General features: G+C 37.6%; 1 protein-coding gene across 2 annotated transcripts in view; it reads right to left on the bottom strand.

Moving 5' to 3' along the window:
• The window catches only part of LOC126964642 (nuclear hormone receptor FTZ-F1 beta), a 67,963-nt gene that overhangs the window by 10,786 nt on the left and 36,764 nt on the right, over positions 1–20,413 (bottom strand). For both annotated transcript variants that reach the window (XM_050807877.1, XM_050807878.1), the window contains exons 3-16: positions 19,953–20,071; positions 17,724–17,853; positions 16,836–17,020; positions 11,643–11,835; positions 10,676–10,805; positions 9,530–9,668; positions 7,776–7,909; positions 7,074–7,285; positions 5,408–5,544; positions 4,257–4,337; positions 3,579–3,803; positions 2,465–2,601; positions 1,569–1,684; positions 348–502 (exon numbers count right to left, since the gene is read on the bottom strand). In XM_050807877.1, the coding sequence (XP_050663834.1) occupies positions 348–502; positions 1,569–1,684; positions 2,465–2,601; positions 3,579–3,803; positions 4,257–4,337; positions 5,408–5,544; positions 7,074–7,285; positions 7,776–7,909; positions 9,530–9,668; positions 10,676–10,805; positions 11,643–11,835; positions 16,836–17,020; positions 17,724–17,853; positions 19,953–20,071 (2,093 nt within the window). The remainder of the gene's footprint in view (positions 1–347; positions 503–1,568; positions 1,685–2,464; positions 2,602–3,578; positions 3,804–4,256; positions 4,338–5,407; positions 5,545–7,073; positions 7,286–7,775; positions 7,910–9,529; positions 9,669–10,675; positions 10,806–11,642; positions 11,836–16,835; positions 17,021–17,723; positions 17,854–19,952; positions 20,072–20,413) is intronic.

Here is a 20,413-nt window from a genome sequence, read left to right as displayed (position 1 = left end):
GAGACGAGACGAGCAGCACGTTCAGCTGATAGTAATTGATACGCCCTGCCCATCACAATCCAGTGCCGCTCAGGATTTTTAAAAAACGCAAAAGTTCTAAGCGGCACTACTATTGCGCTCGTCATCTGGAGACGTAAGATGTCAAGTCTCATTTGCCCAGTAATTTTACTAGCTACGGCGCCCTTCAGATCGAAACACAATAATGTTTACACATTCCTGCTTGGACAAGGAGCCTCCCACTGGTGCAAAGGAGCCTCCTACTGGTCGTTTCCATTTCCTGGAATATAAATAATGCAAATGTCATCCAGAAAGTTCTCAGTTATTTAGATTAGTTAGTTCTCATTTACCTGGCAAGTTCGCTGCAGCTCAGGGATACGCAGCAGGAGTTCACCGAACTTGGCCGGAGTGTCAGGGGAATGTGACGCAGTATACGCTTGCAAGGCAGCCAGCGCCTTCTCTTGTGATGCTCGCACTTTCTCTGCTTCGCGCAACTCCGGTGCATCTGTCGTTATGAGAAACGTTTTGCTAACTCAATTACTTACGCATCAAAATGAAGATACTCACGGAAAATTGAAACTTGATAGTAATCAAGAGCAAAAATGGACCCTAGATCCTCGACTATTACACGCTAGGCATTCATCTTTAGACATAAGGATAGCTAAGGCCTTTTTCTCATTTATTTAGTTATTTATTGAGACTCACCAGTGGCAATTTCAATATTTAAATAGTAATTATACTATGTTACAAAGTTCTTATTACTAAATGTATTCATTACCTTTTAAAGTGAATTCCTATTCACGTACAATAAACATCTAGACTAACAATCACGCTCAAAAATTGTCTGAAACAAAACTCTGCCTGCGCGTCTACTAGGCAGGGCTTTCGTTCAGTTGTGTTTCGACCGCGCTTTGAATATAGCGCCACGCAAAAACAGTTTTCAGTGAAAACCTGTCCAAATAACAGCATATTCAAACTTAAAAAGGATGGAGTGTCGTAGTTCAGGTAAGTGCCCTTTTAAATTAACAGACATTTTTGAAGCCTTTTTAATAGGCGATTGTGAGTATTGTTGTTTATAGTACGTCAATGTTCTTGATTAAAATTCGACATAAATCTAGTCTTGATGTTTAAACTACGTCAATGTTCTTTATTGAAATCTATTTATCATCATCTCAGCCACTATTCATTTACTACCAAATTCGAACGCACGTCTCGCCTAGTGCGCCTACAGTGTAGTAGTCTGTTACTCTCACGTTAATTCTGAAATTACGATCCTGTGTTATTTTTTTTAATTAATAATGACTAATCCAAGTCCATCAGGTTCTGTTCCAAAAGAAACGAGTTTATATTCATCGCCAAGCACGATAAATGGCGAAAAATGTTTTAGACATGTGTGTTGAAGAAAGGCAGAACAAAAATTTGTAATTTAATTATTAGGTTAAATTGATTAAAAATTTATAAAATAATTTTATCATCATATTCATCTAGTGTAAGATCGTAAACTTAAAGCATTGTTTAAATTTATTGACACACATGATTATGGTCATCACTATCACTATATGTGAAATTACCTGAAGTGAGCAGTACGATAACCTTGAGAGCGACGTATTCGTATCTATCAACTCGTAACCTCCTCAGGTGGTCGGTGAAACTCAGCATACGTTCTATACAAGGCGTCAAACCGTATCTGTGAAAAATAATTCATAATTTTGAATCTAATCAGATATGTGGCACGTGGGTCCTTATTACCCCCAAATGGGGCTTGTAGGTGACCGATTAGCGCTCTAGGGTAATAATATAGCTTGAAAAGCCCTAGGGCGGTGAGTAATTAAAAAAAATCTTCACTCTTTCAAAAAGTTCACGTACATCTAACCATCATACTGGCAATAGACAACATGCATTCAGACCAATTACAAAAGAAGCGCATCGCTATTCAGTCTTGCCTTCGTATGAGTATAATAGTCATCAATTTTAAATATCGAACGGCAAAGCTCAATTTCGTTCTTGAAAAAATAATTAAAAAAACAGATGAAAAAAGGCGGGAATAGAAAACTTTTATTTTAAATATTGTTTGTTTTTGGGATTTTTTTATGATTACGTGCTAATTACGAAAAAAACATGAGTTCTGCAAGTGATGAAGATATATGCTGCACTCCCGATTCAATGAAAATGGAAGCTGAAGCAGCAATTAACAATATTTTATTATTGTAATGCCAGTTTTTTTCTACTTACCTCACAATCGAGATGTAAATATGTATGTAGTTAGCTCGGGTGTAAGCATCAATTGCACCCTCGAACTATTGGCACTCTCGCTGCGCTCGTGCGCTTAAATATTTCGGGCTGCAATTGATGTCTTTCAGCCCTTTGCTACTAATCTACTATTAAAACGCGGAGGACATAAAAACTAAACATAGACTTATATTTTATCTAAGTTTTTACTATCAGGCCATAAACTAATAACACTTACTTTGCACTTTGATGCAGCGTGATGCCCCTCCCCCCTCCGACGCGCACCTCCCCCGGGGTGCTCACTCCGCGGTAACAGCACGACAGCACAAGCAGCTCACACCAGCTGTTTATCAGCAAACAAATCTGGTCGTCGATCTGTTTCAATCAACAGTTTTTCGTTTGAAGCATAATTTAAAGCATAATCCATGGTATATTCATATACTCCTTTCCTGGTATTCTCGTCCCAAAATGGCCAAATACTACGATACGATAAGAGTTACCATTGATTGTCCTTTTCACTAAATTTAGGTACCTCCTCATTGAGTTAATGAAAATAAAATAAATTACTAACTAGATTAACTAATTACTAACTCATGTGATTCATCTATTTATATTTAAATTAATTAATTTATTGAATTGTTAGTTCATAATTGCTTTATTAATAACATGTTTTGCTCGGGTAATTCAATCGCACACAGTGGCAAGACATCACATTCACAATTAGTGTCATACTGACAGCTCGCCATTTGATCGCTATGGTCTTGTCGCTCACACCTATAGCGTTGTTTCACTGGACAGTACCAGGCGGAGTAGGTATATTATTGTATACCGTGGCATAAACTAATTTTCTTATATAAGCATTAATTATTTTGGACAATCTACTTAAAATATTTTGAGTTGATGATTCGTCTGTTTTTTCTTTTATAAGAGGTGACGTGGATAATAGTTTGTAAAATCATGAAACTGTAATTATTGATTTAAAAGAATGTCAATAATTTTCTCGCCACTGCTTCTCATTTAAAAAGCTGCTTAAGAAAAACGTGCTCAACCTTTTCCGAAGATGGTAAATAACTTTTGATATTAATAACTTTTCTACTAATTCAACATATTCTTATTATAATTTTGATACGATTACATTTAAATAAATAGGTGAAAAGATCAAGAAAGTTCTCATAAACGATTTTAAAGCTAATAAAAAATGACGCCGCCATTCAGCCCCCCTTTAACACAGGAGTTGAAATTAATGAATTGACCCCTACGCAGCGTCCGTCTGTAAATGTATGTACATGCGATAGATGGAAGAAAAAATTTGAGGCTATGTAATAAAAGTTTAATTTAGTAAAATCACTCACCGATATATTCTTGAAGAGCGGCAAACTCTTGCACCATTTGACAATCTTGTATAGTCTATGGTCTGCGATATTGCACAGGTCTGCCAGGAAGTCAGCGCTAGAGTTCTGCGCGGTAATTCCACTTGCAGCCAAGAGTGGGTTGGCGGACGGAGTGCCCGTCGACTTGCCAAGTCGGTTCAGCTCTGACTCGTTGTATTGCCATAAATGTTCCACATCCATTATTTCCTATGGAGAAGAATTGCATAATATAAGTATACAGACATCGCGTTTCAGTAGTCGGTTTCATAATGGGCCATCTCTTAAACACGTGGCGTGTTTTAGGCGAATTCGCTCTATTCATCGTATTCCCATATAACAATGTTATTTTGATTTAAGTAGTGACATATCATAAAACAAATACATTTAATGTCAATCAGTTTTCGCGGGTATATGGGCGTGGCGTCCATGACGTGATCTAAATAAACCAATCACATCGCCTCATGATTTGGTAGCATAATACAGAATAGTACTGGAAGACGCAGTGTTGGTAGGCCCCCCACAAGATGGACCGACGATCTGGTCAAGATCGCCGGAATACGTTGGATGTGGGCAGCGCAGGACCGATTGTCGTGGAGATCTTTGTCCAGCTATGCACGTGTTCCGGCTGATGATGATAATGCTTAAAACAAAATGGCTCACCTGCAATAATGGCGGTATGTCAGGCGTGAGTCGGCTGTTACTTGACTCCCCTCTACTGCTGTACGATGCTGGGCCATTTACCTGCAATATTTAAAAAAATTTAATATTATGAATTTTAAGTAGTGCGTATCTATGATATAAACTAGCTTCTCATACATAAATTAGTTAATTTGTTAATTTAAAGTGGCACTTTTCGACACTCCTTCCTTTTAAGGTGTGGATAATTGATGTTATTTGGACAAATTTTCGCTGAACACTGTTATTGCGTGGCGTTGTATTTAAAGTGCGGTCGACGCACAATTGAACCAAAACTATGCCTAATACATGCGTAGGCAGAGTATTGCTTCAGACAATTTTTGAGAATTATTTTCAGTCTAGTTGTTAATTCTACTTTTCAGTCTAGTTGTTAACTCTGCTTTTTTGGTACTAAAAAGTAATATATTTCTTAAAAAATATTTCACACGATAATGCAATGTTCAGAAATATTTCTGTCACATACCACTCGCTAGTAAGCTTGTTTGTTATTCAGATTAACAGGTGTATATATATATATATATATATATACATACAAAGAATCTAGTGTGTGGTGTGACTCAGGCTGACATCTACAAACCGTACTTAGACTTCACTCAGACTTATCTAGAGAGTAAAGTCAAAGTGTGTCTTAAACATCACTATAAGAGCGAGCGAAGCTTAAGTCCACCATAACGAGGACTTAGGAAAAAATCAGATTATAAGCCGAACAAAAAGGAGATCAACAGTTCCTTGCGTCATCACAACAGCTTTTGTTCGACGTTTGTCTGCTGTCACGCATCTAAAAATGCGTTGTGTCAAATAAGTTAACAAGCCCGCATTTCGTATAAATCATTCCACGATATCCACTTTTTTTAATAAAACTAATAATAAGATAAGTTTTGGGTACTGTTATAATGTAGTATACTTTCTGCTGAAAATGTTTGTTTAATAATAATCCACAATGTACTGTGTATAATGAAACGCGCGCTTGACCTTTCTATTGAGCAGTCTTAGCTTAAGCTCAGCATAATCTCAGCTGTCAAATAACTATAAATACCAAATCAATGATTGATTAGATTGCTAATATAAATGTATGTTGTAAAGATCTCAGTGTCATCGTGTTGAACATCACTTACGCATGTGAGGCTGGAGGCGTGGCGCAAGGTGGCGGGCGCATGCGCCGACAGCAGCGAGCCCGTGGACGCGGCGCCCGACAGAGAGTACGAGCACTGGTACGTGGAGCGGCCGCCGCGCGTGCGGTCCTCGCGTATTGCTGCAACGCATTACACACCTTATACTTTAACAGCTAAGGTACAAAATAATGAAGACAATTATGATATTTGTGTTAATACTTACTTAGTCTGGCCATACATACTCTTACAATTAAAAAATATTACATTTGAATTTGGAATCTGTCCTTTTTATATGATTGTTCATTGAGTTTTCTCATTTAGCCGCCAATACATTGTACAATATTTTGCGATATTAAAATGGAGTGGGATGATAAAGAGAACCGAATCGCTGTGATTGCATTACACATAGTAGGTATGCAGCCAAATGCAAATTTTTAAAACTCTCCATGGGCTTGGTATTAGTAAAATGTCCAATGAGACCTCTGTTTGTGACAGGGAAAGATCTGGCCGTCCACGTAGTATTCGTACGAAAAAGGTGCTCAAAGCAGTAAGGGAATGACTTCGAAGAAATCCATTCCGAAAGCAAAAGATTTTATCTCGGAAGATGAAAATAACACCGAAGAATTTTCCGATGGAAAGATTTCGTGCTCGTATTGATAAGTGGCCTCAATGTTTAAAGGACTGTATTGCAGGCAATGGAGACCACTTCGAATGAGTATTTTAAATTGTTTTATATTTATATGTTAAACTAATACACTGTAAAAGTAATCAATGTTATTTGTAATAGTTTTGTTTTTGTTTGTTTCAGTATTTATGGGATTTACTAGGTAATATTTATGTACTAGGTATTTCAGCATGTTAATACAGCTGACAGTTAACCATTGGTTAAATGTTATTGAATTTCAATGTGCAGAGAAACGTTCACTTTTAGATAATTTTAATTCTTCATACAATTTCTTGCACAACGTTAGCACGAATTGTCTATGTCATATTAAAATCGATTCCATGAATTACGTGACACGTGGGGGGAGGGCCAAGAATAGTAACATTGTGTAAAATTTTAATTTGATTGAAAATAAAGTTTTAAATTATTTATAGAACTTTTTTAATATTGTTAATAATTAATTAATGTCACACCACGTTCAACCAACCAACAAAATCGTTCATGTAAACAGCCGCACTGAAACTTTAATTGGTAGATGTAGAATGCAGATCAAAACTTGAACGAACGAAGTCGAACCATAATTGGTTCACACAAACACACGCACTCGCGCCTTGTTCCCGTCGTGGTAGACCGAGACAACAGAACAACACTTGCTTCTATCCTTACAAACATCACGTGCTTCCTGTACATTCACTATTCTTTTCATACATGTCGGTTCCGGTTTTTCTTCACTCATTCGCTCCACGTGTCCAAACCATTTCTGCATAACTTTTTCAATCCTTGTCACGACATCTACCAGTAAGAGGCTCCTTTGCACAAGATGCCGGCTAGATTATGGGTATCACAACGGCGCCTATTTCTGCTTTGAAGCAGTAATGTGTAAGCATTACTGTGTTTTGGTCTAAAAGGCGCCGTACCTAGTGAATTTATTGGGCAAATAAGACTTGACATCTTATATCTCTCTTTTGACATATAAACGGCCTGCACATCTCGTTGATTACTCACCTTCCAGCTTCATGCCGCACCCCAGACACTTGTCGAACCGACAAGCCGGGCATTTCTTCCTGGTCGCAACAGTGACAGGACAGTTACCGCCTCGTAAGCACATGTAGTTCTTTCTGTTCTGCACGGTTCTCTTGAAGAACCCCTTGCACGACTCGCACGAGAATATGCCGTAATGGAAGCCGCTTATTTTGTCACCGCAAATTGGGCAGGGACTGATAAAAAAACAAGGTGTTCATTAATTATAGTAATATATTAATAAGGTGTTATTTTGCGTAAATCCATAATTATCTAAGGCGGGGTTGCATCATATTAGCTGTTATTGTTAAGGGTTACGTCAAATTTATCGTTAACAGTAACATAGACTGCGGAATGTATTCCATCATATTCCTTGGCATTGTTAAAGTTTAACTTTGAACCTTGAAATATTAAGTCAATATCGAATATTTATTTAAAAGTTTTGAATAGCTGTAACCGGCGAAGATTGGACGGTTACTGCTTACGGTTAAAATGTTTGTTATTGCTAAAGTTGGGTGCAACCCAGCCTGAATGTATAAGTAATTATAAGTAATGTATCTTGAGTGATGATTTCCGCCAAGATTTGTCTTTAGCCACTTTGACAAGTGTTTGGAATATACACGAGGCATCCTCCGAAGATGTTGACAGAAATTGCATTCACTTTAAGATCATCTCAATATGCAATACCTGTTGATTAATTGCTGTCTGCTGATACCCTGATGATGGTGGAGTCTGTCATCAATCGGCTCCGTGTCATCATCAGGAGCAGGTGATGCTGGGAATACGGCAGCTTCTCGATATACCACGTGGGGGTGACGACTCTAGAGACATAACACAAAATATTTGTAAGGCTACGCAATTCACTCTTATTATGCATCTATATAAAAAAACGTTAAATAACTCTATCTTAAACAACCTAAGGCGTTGCTAAAGGAACCCTAAAATTTTTGTGGTGTACGTTATTTGGTAATTTTAAAAAATCGCGTTCCTTTTCGACCTTAAAACAAATTTCAACCCACTGCCAAAATGAAAGATTTAGATTGAAGTGAAAACTTCTTATGGTGAATTAAATATTTCACTTGTTGTCAGTAGCACCGTTTTTATTTTTTAAAGTAAACTCAATTTAGGTTCTCATCTGGGTCGAAACGATCATATTTTTATTCGAAATACGATTTAAAATCACTTATCAAACGACAACCACCCATTCGAAAAAGTATGTCGCAGATCTGAGAAGAACGGGCACAAGATTCTCAGCTGGTTTTTTTTATTTTGTTACAATATTTGTAATTTCGTACAATAAACATTAATAATTAAAGAACCTGAGGGTTATCGCTATATTCCCAGTCTGTGGTATCATTAAATCATTGACGTTATAATAAATTTTCCCACACAACGCGTTTGTTAACAATTTGTACATTTTCGTGATTTAACCGAGTAGTAGCTCTAAGTTTCTGTGTGATTGCATGACAACACTCTTGAGAATGATAGTTGCAGTGATTTATTGTTGCCTGCATTACATTGTTCTGGGGTTAAAATAGTGAGTCACTTGGAAAAGACGACCAAATTGGCCGCTAAAAAGATTGTGTGAGACAGTACTTTATTGCAAGCTACCGCCTGCAACTATACGAAGCGCTTGCAGGCAGTACTGTTCTCACCTCTGGGCGGGTTCCTTCAGTACCAGCTTCTTTCATTTAGCCGCATACAACGAATAGCGGCTCGAATCATTGACGATCAAGTCATCTGCGATCGACTTGATTCTTTGGCGTTGCGAAGAGATGTGGGTTGTGTGTGCATCTTCTACCGTACATATATCGTTGCTTGGGTTGATACTAGCAGGCGAACTCCACCACCGGACATTAATGTCAAAATGCGATATTTCACACGTTTAAGGAGAAACCTCTTGGCTCGCACAGCCTGTGTGATTCAATCAATTACCGGCTGCAGTTATCCCGAACTCATGCGACTCTGGGATTTTGAAGCATAGAGCATATACCTTAAAGGCTGGCAATGCATCTCTTGACCCCTGGTTGTAAGGACGTCCATGGGGGGTCGCCTCACGTCGTGAGTCTATTAAACATTTGCCCCCTCTTCATCATCATCAGCCGGAAGACGTCCACTACTGAACAAACGTATTCCGGCGATCGTCGGTCCATTTTGTGGGGCCTACAAACACTGCATCTTCCGGTACGGGGATCGCCTTTCGAGGACTTTTCAGCGCCACCGGCTACCTGTCTGTCCAACTATGTCCCTGCCCACTACCACTTCAGTTTCGCAATCATTGGCTATGTCGATGAATTTGGTTCTCCTACGGATCTCCTCATTTCTGATTCGATCTGGCAGGGAAACTCCGAGAATAGCCCTATCCATTGCCCTCTAAGCGACCGTCAGCTATCAAATCGGGCGCCCTCTTTAAAAAAATTATTACCAAAACCAATAGTTACCTGCACCGGGGAGTGAGTTGGGGAGAACTCGGAGCTGTAGGAATAGCACGAGGAATGTGACGCGTCACTGTTGTTTCTGGACAACGAAGGTGTGTAGTGACGACTGGCTCGGGGACTTGCGGAGGGGCTGCTGTATACACTGCAAGCAAAGCAGTAGTTTGAGAATACCTGATCACACATCTGCCGTGAAACAGTAATGTGTAAGCATCTGAAGGGTGCCGTAGCTAGTGAAATTACTTAGCAAATGAGACTTAACATCTTATGTCTCAATGTGAAGAGCGCAAATGTAGTGCCGCTTGGAATTTTTGGATTTTTCAAGAATCCTGATTGGCAATGCATTGTAATGAACAGGTTTTCAAATACCATTAGCTAATCCTCTTCGTCTCGTCCCTTATTGTCATAAAAAAGAATACCCAAGCATGAAAGTTGAACGGGGGGTGGCTTCACGTTTCAGCGAGGTCCAGAGATAATACGGCCGTGTAGTAGTATGTTAAAAGAATTATTGTAGACATCATCCAAACGAGTGTCATCATCCGTTTTCATAATAAATCTCTTTTGGATGATATTATGGTTACTGGGACTGGCTTTTTTAGTGTTGGCAGTAAGCTTACTGTTTCAGAATCTTTTATAGAGGATTCATATTATGGGTGGAGATAAAGTCTTGTATGCAACTGTTGATAATTATGTATTAAAAACACTCATGTGATACTATTATGACTCACACCCACATTCGTGTTTTAATACCACTTATTACACTGCTATTACCTGCTTAAAAATTACTTACTTTACTTAATAATTTAAAAGTATGGTATTGTGTATAATGCTACCAACTCATGAGAGCTTCTGGGCTTTAAAACAAGACAATTATCATAGAACTTAGTCATATAACATACAGTTCTATTATACCGCTTTTGGCGGGAAGTGATGTGATTGGTTTGTTTTGATCGCGTCATGCCGGCCACGCCTATATGCCCTGCAATAATTGGTTGACGCAGACTTCATAGTAATAGATTGTATGTCGGTCTATTCTCTTTGAACGTCTTTGTTTTACTTCATTCCGAATATACATATAAGTAAGATGTTTTCTAGTACTGAGTTATAAGGTTGATGAGTAGACTGATAATGTTAACAATAAAATCCCCTTACCTGTGTGCATACATGGAATGTACTGCAGAATCTGTACTCGCGCTGGATTGCACACGAGGAAGCCGACCTAGAAGCGGGGATCCGTGCACTCCCAACAGTTTCTCCATCCCCAACGGCTCGCATTTCAGTTCTAAAAACGACATGACAGCAGCTGTTACAAATCAAAAAAAAAATACAAAATCATTTACGTCGCACTATACATTTTTTATGACAATAAGGCACGCAACGAGCAGGACGTTCAGCGACGGTAGCTGATACGCCCTGCCCATTACAATGCAGTGCCGCTCAGGATTCTTGATTAGCCCAAAAATTCTGAGCGGCACTTCAATTGCGCTCGTCACATTGAGACATAAGTAAGTGCCCAGTAATTTCACTAGCTACGGCGCCCCTCAGAAATAAAGTAAAAGTAATAACTACCTTAAGTGTATTTATTTGTAAGGTGATAAATATCTTTTTCAATACAAATGTCAAACATGGCTTATTTTAAGATGCTACAAAAATAGAATAGGCTATATACGCGTACTATCGCGTTACCTAGTCATTTTGCAAAAAAAAGGTCAATTGCAAAACCGCGCCATCGTGTGAAGGTGTATAGTAACGACTGGCTAGGGAACTCGCGGAGCAAGCAAAGCAGTAGTTTGAGAATGCCTGATTACATATTTTGCTGTGAAGCAGTTATGTGTAAACATTACTGTGTTTCTGTCTGAAGGGCACCGTAGCTAGTGAAATTACTGTGCAAATGTGACTTAACATCTTATGTCTCAAGGTGACGAGCGCAACTGAAGTGCCGCTCAGAATTTTTGGCTATTTCAAGAATCCTGAGCGGCACTGCATTGTAATGGGCAAGACGTATCAATTACAATCAGCTCATCGTCCTGCTCGTCTTGTCCCTTATTTTAGTAAAAAAAAACAAAGTGTTTGTGTCTGTGGTCATTCTGTCACTTTGCTAATAAAATGAAACCCTCACCTGACAAGTGCGTTTCCTTCTTAATGGTTAAGTTCTGCACTTCGGTCATTGAGTTGGATGTAACGGTCGGCATTGCAGTGGTGGTCATGTAGTCCGCGTACTGGTCAGAGAGCGCCAGAGACTTGGCGCTACTGGTGGGGGAGGAGGGCCGTCTGGCCAGCGGCACGGGGGACGTGTCCGTCAGCACTGATATCTGGAGACGAGATACAAATACAATTATATTTATTTACCACCATCATCATCATTTCATCCGGAAGACTTCCACTGCTGGACAAAGGCCTCCCCCAAAGATCGCCATGACGATCGGTCCTGCGCTGCCCTCATCCACCGTATTCCGGCGATCTTGACCAGATCGTCGGTCCATCTTGTTGTGGACCTACCAACACTGCGTCCTCCGGTACGTGGTGGCCATTCGAGGAGTTTACTGCCCCAACGGCCATCTGTCCGAAGAGCTATGTGCCCATAGAGAATTATATACCATAAGGAGTGACAATAACATATATTGCAACAACACTTGGTAAACATCATAAAGCTACATCAGTTCGTAAAGGGGCTTTGACATGGGGAGAAGAACTGATAAGAAACTACCAGCCCATCTTAATCATATAACAACTTATACCTATTTAATACTGTATTAAACAATACAGACAAGATCCATGCATCATTATCTTTATATATATAATTCTTGTGTGCGTGTGTATGTCACTGAACTCCTCCTAGACGGCTGGACCGATTTTGATGAGATTTTTGTGTGTTCCAGTGAATTTGAGATTGATGTGTGTCTTCGGGTGGATTCAAGAATGGTTTACATTCACAATTGAACTACCTCCAAAACGGCTAGACCGATTTTGATGATATTTTTGTGTGTTCCAGTGTATTTGAGATTGGTTTAGATTCTCAATTCCGTCCATATAGTGTATTTTAGTGGACTCCTCCTAACGGCTGGACCGATTTTTCATATTTAAGACGTGTGTCCGAAATTTCCGACAGGACAACGTCTGTTGGGTCCACTAGTCTTAATATATATATTTCTTGTGTGCGTGTGTATGTCACTGAACTCCTCCTAGACGGCTGGACCGATTTTGATGAAACTTTCTGTGTGTCTTCAGGTGGATTCGAGGATGGTTTAGATTCATAATTGTACTACCTCCTAAACGGCTGGACCTATTTTGATGATATTTTTGTGTGTTCCAGTGAATTTGAGATTAGTGTGTGTCTTCAGGTGGATTCGAGAATGGTTTAGATTCACAATTAAACTACCTCCTAACGGCTGGACCGATTTTGATGATTTTTTTGTTTGTTTCAGTGAATTTGAGATTGGTTTAGATTCTCAATTCCGTCCATATTATATAATTCTCCTGCTCATGTGTATGTTAGTGAACTCCTCCTAACGGCTGGACCGATTTTTCAAATTTAAGGCGTGTGTACAGGATAACGTCTGTTGGGTCCACTAGTCTTCTATATAATCTACGATACTATTTTATCTTGTTTGTTAAAGAAGCTTTATTGTATACTTCTTGAATTTGTGTTTAGTGAGTCCTAGTATACTGTACTAGAATACCTATGAAGGAGTCCTTATCTCTATCTATCTTTTTAAACGGCACGTACATTTTATTCTTTCTTCTTAAATTGAATGAATTCAAATCACAATTTTTCTTGAATTCCTTTAGAATTCTTTTTGATGTCATTTCTAATAATATACTAGACACAGTAGTAGCGGTAGTAACCGCTTCGGAAACAAATGGTGCTCTGAGAGAGAAGAAGCGGCGCAAGAAACTCTGCAAGCATTTTTTTGTTGCGCTCTTTTTAATCAAATTTGTTTTTTAATCAAAAAAAAATATTGTATTGTATTTTGTCATTATTATTGCTATAAAAGAATCATAATATAGTCCCATACTGTCGGATCTCTTAGATATTCAGCTGTGGAGTAGGAGGATTTACGACAGAGCCATTTTTTAATAAAACAATTAAATGTAATAATAGAAAATGCCAGACCAGTGGCTGGGACTTTATTATAATAGTGTACATACATTTACCCATAAAGCTATTATGTTTATCAACTTGAATGTTTCCCGAAGCGAGAATCGTTATCATAACTTAATGGTTTTAAGAACCTTCATGGTTCAAGGTAGGCGTGGCAATTCAAATTATTTCTTTTAAATTCTCGCTAAGAAAATTATCGAAAATTCGGTAAGTTATTGGTTTTACCCCGTTTTCGAAAATCGATTTTCATCAGATCTCGACGTTTTATTATCCTATGAAGCTTCCCTGACTATTCCCGCGATGGTGTCCGTACGTCTGACTGTATTTATGAATGTGTGTGTCTGTGTGTGTGTGTGTGTGTGTGTGTGTGTGTGTGTGTGGGTGTGTGTATGGATGTATGTAAACCTTTTATAACTTTTGATCGGTTGCGGTTGGCGCCATTCGAATGGGCTTGACCTAGCTTAATTTTAATACAATTCGGACGTGATAAAAACTACGATATTTTTTTATCATATGTGATTTTTTGAGGAATAGCTTTTAAACGGCTTTACCGATCGATTCCAATAACTAATCAGCTCTTAACATCATAAAAACGACGCAAATTAAATTAAAACATCATTTGATTTACATTCTAATAAGCTATTTAGATACACACAAATTCGATAACAGACGTAAACATATCTCTGTAACGGTACGCCCGTTCAAATTAGAACTTTATCACACGAAATCTAAACTTAGCCATTCACAAACACAATTATACAAACGATATTGTCTAGACGTAAACAGGTTTGTGATATTAGCAATGTCTAGGATATTAATGCTGATCTCGCCATTAATTATAAGTCAACTTTCTATGGCCTGAATTTGTAATTAAAATATTATTATGTGCTTTGTCGCTTAGTATTTTTCAAAACAAGACTAATTTGTTATAAATGTCATATGGTTTATAGTTGGTTTTATTTCATACTAGCTGATGCCCGCGACTTCGTCCACGCAGATAAAGGGTTTTTAAAAATAATATACAAGTTTGGAATTGAAGATTATCTCACGTCCTATTCCCTTTCCGATTCCCGTATTCGGTCCCATTCTCAACATATTATATGAATTTTATTTCGAGGAAGATTGCTATGGGAAACTAAACCATAACTATTGGTATAGTTATAGCTCATCGACGTGAATTTCAGTTATTTTCACAAATCCCGCGGGAACCATGGACTTTTCCGGGAAAAAATATATCCTATGACCTTTCCTAAGCTCTAGTCTATCGCTGTAGCAAATTTCATCAAAAGCGGTTCAGTAGGTCCGACGTAAAAGCGTAACAAACAAACTTACAATTAACATTTATAATATTAGTAGGGATGTTCATGAAATGCTCGCATTCACTTATCTACTGTGAATTCGGAGTGACGTATTAACTACACTCGTTAACGTTTGCATTTATTTATTTTTGAAGTGAAACTTCTAATCAACGTATGAGAGACATTTTATAGCAATGTCGTCACGATTTTCGGTTACACGCCATGTTGTTTTTGCCAACTTATTGAATCCATTTTTGAGAGAACACAAGTCGCAATATTTCAGTACTTTTGTTTCATTAATTTGTACATAAAAGTGAAAAAAAACAAACCTTTAAACAAAAGTGTGAGATTTGGCATGAAAGAATACGTTTACATAATATAGAAGCACAGAAAACTAACACGAATACCACATATCAACATATATTACAAGATAATAGTTATTCTTCTTTAGCTTACTAAAACAAACATCCATAAAAAAAATTATTCCTAAATAGTAAAAAGCATTTATTTTCTCAAAATTGATTCCGTTAGAATTCTTTGTGATGTCATTTCTAATATACTAGATACTACTACCGCTTCGGAAACAATAAAAATATACAATATTGTATTGTCATTGCTATTGCTATAAAATAATCATAGTCTAGTCCCAGGCTGTCCGATCACTTAAATATTCAGCTGTGATGTAATAGGATTTACGACAAAGCCATTTTTTTTTATACATCATGTAAATTTATTTAAAGATAATGCCTGAAGAATGGCTGGGTCTTTATTATAAAAGTGTATACATTTACCCTTAAAGCTTATATGTATCTTATGAAGCCTACTAGAATTAGTTACAAGCAATCCCTTTTTTCTAGTGTTATAATAATGAAAATCACTATTAAGAGCAAAAAGGTGACGATTTTTGTGAACGTATATTAATTTTACATAAATGTACTGACAATGAACAGTCATAATATACATATAGATAAAACAATATTATGAATGTAATAAAGAAGGTATTAAATACAACTAATGAAAATATTATTATTTATATATAAATTTAGTTAAAATACTGTGTAATTGAATATAATTAAATTACTTTAACAGAACAAGAAAGATTTTTTTTAATCACGTATGTAAATTTAATATTGAATTTTATTTTAGATATCGTCCAATGGTTGTGGTTCAGTAGACATATGAGTTACAAGAGGCTTGGTAGCTGAAGTTTGATACAAATGGTCTAGTTGACCAGCTAACATCAGGGTGTCGTATTCACGTGACGGTGTGCGCGCGCATCGTACAAATTCACTCTGATAATTTTTCTTTAACACGCCAAAAGAAGTATAACTTGCAAAATTAAAATAATTCAACCATTATTTACTTTTTTTTTAAACAATGATTAAAGAGTTTATTTATCTCTGATCTTGGTGAGTAAAAATCATTATTGTTATATGTTAATTTCTTTATGTTCAGTTTCAAGTCGACCTGTTATAGTTAAAAAATCATTGTATTTTTTGGATGCGATTACCAATAATGACAGGAATAACGATCATCATGTGAACGAACCATCCTTACACAAACAATGAATTCAAGCTCAAAAGCTTTATGCATCCAATATACCATAATTAATATCTATACACTTTATAACTTTTTATGTAATATATTATTTGATATTAAAACGGTTTTAGCAAACACGATTTATAATAATTTGTTTTGTATATTACAGCTATTTTAAAATACTCTATTTAATTGAAAAGAGTGGCCGTTGAGTTTCTTGTATGTTCTTCTCACGAGTTCTATTTTTCCGAACATAATATGGTAGATTCAGTAAATTAAAAGAAATATTTATAATGACGATTCAAAAGCGCTTAGTTTAAGACTAATTGAATAATGTTAATTTGACTTTGAATTTATAAATAATGGTCTGTACCCTATTCATGCTGAGACTACGCTGGTGAGACTGGAGTGGCGCGGGGTACTTGAGGTCCAGGACTCTGCCATCGTCGAGGCTCTGGAAGGGTTCACTCTTCACCGCCTCTGTCTTTATCGTCACGTTGCGGAGCGTATCAATGGAGTCTCGAGACGACTGCAGATCCACTGAGTTACTCGTCTCGTCTGAAAGAGTTACCACAAATTGACTTCAATTGATTGCAATTCTACGAGTATCTCTTCAAATGTAAGTATCTTGTTCTCCAGAGGCATAGGGGGAGCGTCTGGAACACTACGTCTTCCGGTACGTGGTCGCCATTCGAACTATGTGCACTGCCCAATGCCACTTCAGTTCCGCAATCATTTGGGTTGTATCGGTAACTTTAGTTCTCCTACGGATCTCTTCATTTCTGATTCGATCTCGCGCGAAAACTTTAGAGTTTTCGTTATGGTTATGGTTAGCCATAGACCTCTCCTTAGCCCTCTAAGCGACCATGAGCTTTCTCATCAGGCCTATAGTTAGCAACCACGTCTGCGTACCGTAAGTCTGGCTGGCAACACACAATGATTGAAAAACCCAAAAATTCTGAGCGGCACTACATTTGCGCTAGTCACGTTGAGACATATAATGTTAAGTCTCATTTCCCCAGTACTTTCACTAGCTACGGCGCCCTTCAGACCGAAACACAATAATATTTACACATAACTGCTTCACGGCAGAAATATGCGCCGTTTATGGGTACCATACCCATAATCTAGCCGGTATCCTGTGCAAAGGAGCCTCTAACTGGTAAATGTTCTTAGTAGCCACTTGCAACACTCGGACTTCCCTATTATTTTTATGCTCCGGAGAAACACAGTCTGCCATATAGTCGTGATAACAACCTACCATTGTTAACGCTAGTGTCTATAACCATATCCGAGTCAGATAGCTCTCCCTCCCAGGACATGGGTCGTTCCTGCTCCAGCCCACCATCACACTGTCCTAATGGTCTCTTCTTTTTATTTCGCATGTTCACCTGTAACAATAACAGAGTTACAATACGTTAGACTTCATATCTTTGATAGAATTTATTTCATAAAATGTTAGTACCCGCGGTAAATTGCGATTCAATTAGGGTGTATTTAAACCCTCAGCTGAGCCTTGTGCATTCAAAGAGCACCTTTTTTTTATGGAATAGGAGGACAAACGAGCGTACGGGTCACCTGTTGTTAAGTGATCACCGCCGCCCACAATCCCTTGCAACACCAGAGGAATCACAGGAGCGTTGCCGGCCTTTATGGAAGGTGTACGCGCTTTTTTGAAGGTACCCATGTCGTATCGTCCCGGAAACACCGCACAAGGAAGCTCATTCCACAGCTTTGTAGTACGTGGAAGAAAGTTCCTTGAAAACCGCACTGTGGAGGAGCGCCACACATTCAGATGGTGAGGATGATATCCTAACTTGTGGCGTGTCGTGCGAAGGTGGAATGCGGCGGCAGGAATCAGGTGGAGACCCAGTATTCCGATACTAGGCGAGGCTTAGAAGTGTTGTCGAAGAGCGGTGATACGACAAATGGGGTTTTTTGGGGGACCTTCTTAGTAATAATTATTATTTCCTAGATGAACAATGTTATATTCTCATTAGGTTGTATCGAGACCCTCGGCTTCGTATTCTGCATGCAAACAACACCCTCGTAGGAATAACTAACATTTCCTTGATGAACAATGTATTATTCCTATAAGGTGTATCGGTCGCGATGTAAAGGGCATAAGGGAATTTTTACAAACAAATTACAAACCCTTTTTTCCTCTATCCTATTTTTTCCAAAAAAAAAAAAAACAATATTTTCAGTGTCTTTCTTCATGATATTTTTTATTGTGCGTTAAATAGTCGAGTATTTCAAATAATTTATAGAACAGAATAATTGTATTTGTTGGATGCAATTACTAATTATGACAATAATCACGACCATCGTGTTCACGAAGCATCCTGACACAAAAGGTTGATGCATCCAATATACGATAATTTATATTTAAACAATTTATTCTTTATTACTTTGTACAAAATATTTGATACTTAAAACGCTTTCAACTTTGAACACAACTCATATATTGGATGCAGATTCAGATGATGCTTACAAACTAATTTCTTTGTATATTACACCTAATGTAAAATACTACATTCATTGTAAAGAATGGCCGTTGAGTTTCTTGTATGTATGAATCGCAATTCTCAGTGCGCGCAGTTTTTGTTTTTTTTTTTAAATACGAAAACTGCCACCAAAAATAAGACACCAGCCGAATCACTAGTTTGCTCAAACAACACAATACCCAGATTACTTTACCAGTAAATTGGTTAATACATTGTTTAGTAGTATAAGTAACAGTAAGAATTATATAAAAAAACTGTAATCATATTGTCACACTTGTACACAAATTATCTTTCCTAAACCGGGCAAGACTATGGATGCAAGACAACGATATATTCAATACGATATACATAATTACATATACAATCATAATATCATCATATAAATGTTTACATCTACCGGGTTTCGAACCCGGAACCTCTAGCTTAGTAGGGTCACTAACAACTGGGCTTTAGTCTTCTGGCGTTAGTGGTGTGCTGAGAGTGTGCTTTTATAAATACTTAATTCATTTACAAGAGCAATATTTATGTACGTATTAAGTTTTATTAAAAAATATTTGTATATTTATTGTCTAAAGGTAACGCAAGAGACCAATGTCTATTAGTTTTGTACCTACTTTAAGTTAAGACTAATCAAAGACTGATTATGTCAAAATATTTGATCTTGCATGCAAGAGTAATAAACAAAAACGAATAATGGTTTGGTGTTTCATTTACCATTTGTGTAACATTGAATGCATGTAGCTCAGATAACACTTTTTGACGGTTTCAGTCGTAGTTTTCTCAAAATACTATCAAAAATATAAATTTATCTTGCCTTCGCTGCCCTTCTAGGTTATTTAACTAGATGATATTTCTGATATCTTTAGAAAATGAGAAAAAGAAATATTATAGTATTTTTTTTTTAAACAATATTTCTGACCTGACCTTAGGTCGGGTAAAATAGTTATTTCACCCTTATATGGTCTTCAGCATAAAACACTAACCTCATATTCGTACTGATTGCCAAACTCGATCTTGGATATTTCGGCGTCGGTGGAGTCATCGTCGTGAGGATCAGACGATACGCTGATACGAACCCCACTCGAGCTGTAAGAGAACTGACCTGGAAGAAGACAGGATAATAGAAAATTTACAGATTGTTTTTTATGGTGAGGATGACAAATGAGGGTACGAGTCATCCGATGTTAAGTATTCTCTGCCGCCCACATTCTTTCGTAACATCAGAGGAATCACAGGAGCTTTGTCGGCTATTTAGAAAGTACGCGCTTTTTGAAGGTAGCCATTTTTTTTATGAAAATACGGGACGAGACGAGCAGGACGTTCAGGTGGTAATTGATACGTCCTGCCCATTACAATGCAGTGCCGCTCAGAATTCTTGAAAAGCACAAAATATCTGAGCGTACAATTGCGCTCGTCACCTTTAGGCATAAGTTGTTAAGTCTCA

Source organism: Leptidea sinapis, chromosome 5 (genome assembly GCF_905404315.1).
Source record: "Leptidea sinapis chromosome 5, ilLepSina1.1, whole genome shotgun sequence".
Taxonomy (NCBI): Eukaryota; Metazoa; Arthropoda; class Insecta; order Lepidoptera; family Pieridae; genus Leptidea; species Leptidea sinapis.
Note: the sequence above shows the minus strand (reverse complement) of the source record. Positions and strands in the feature narration are given on the sequence as shown.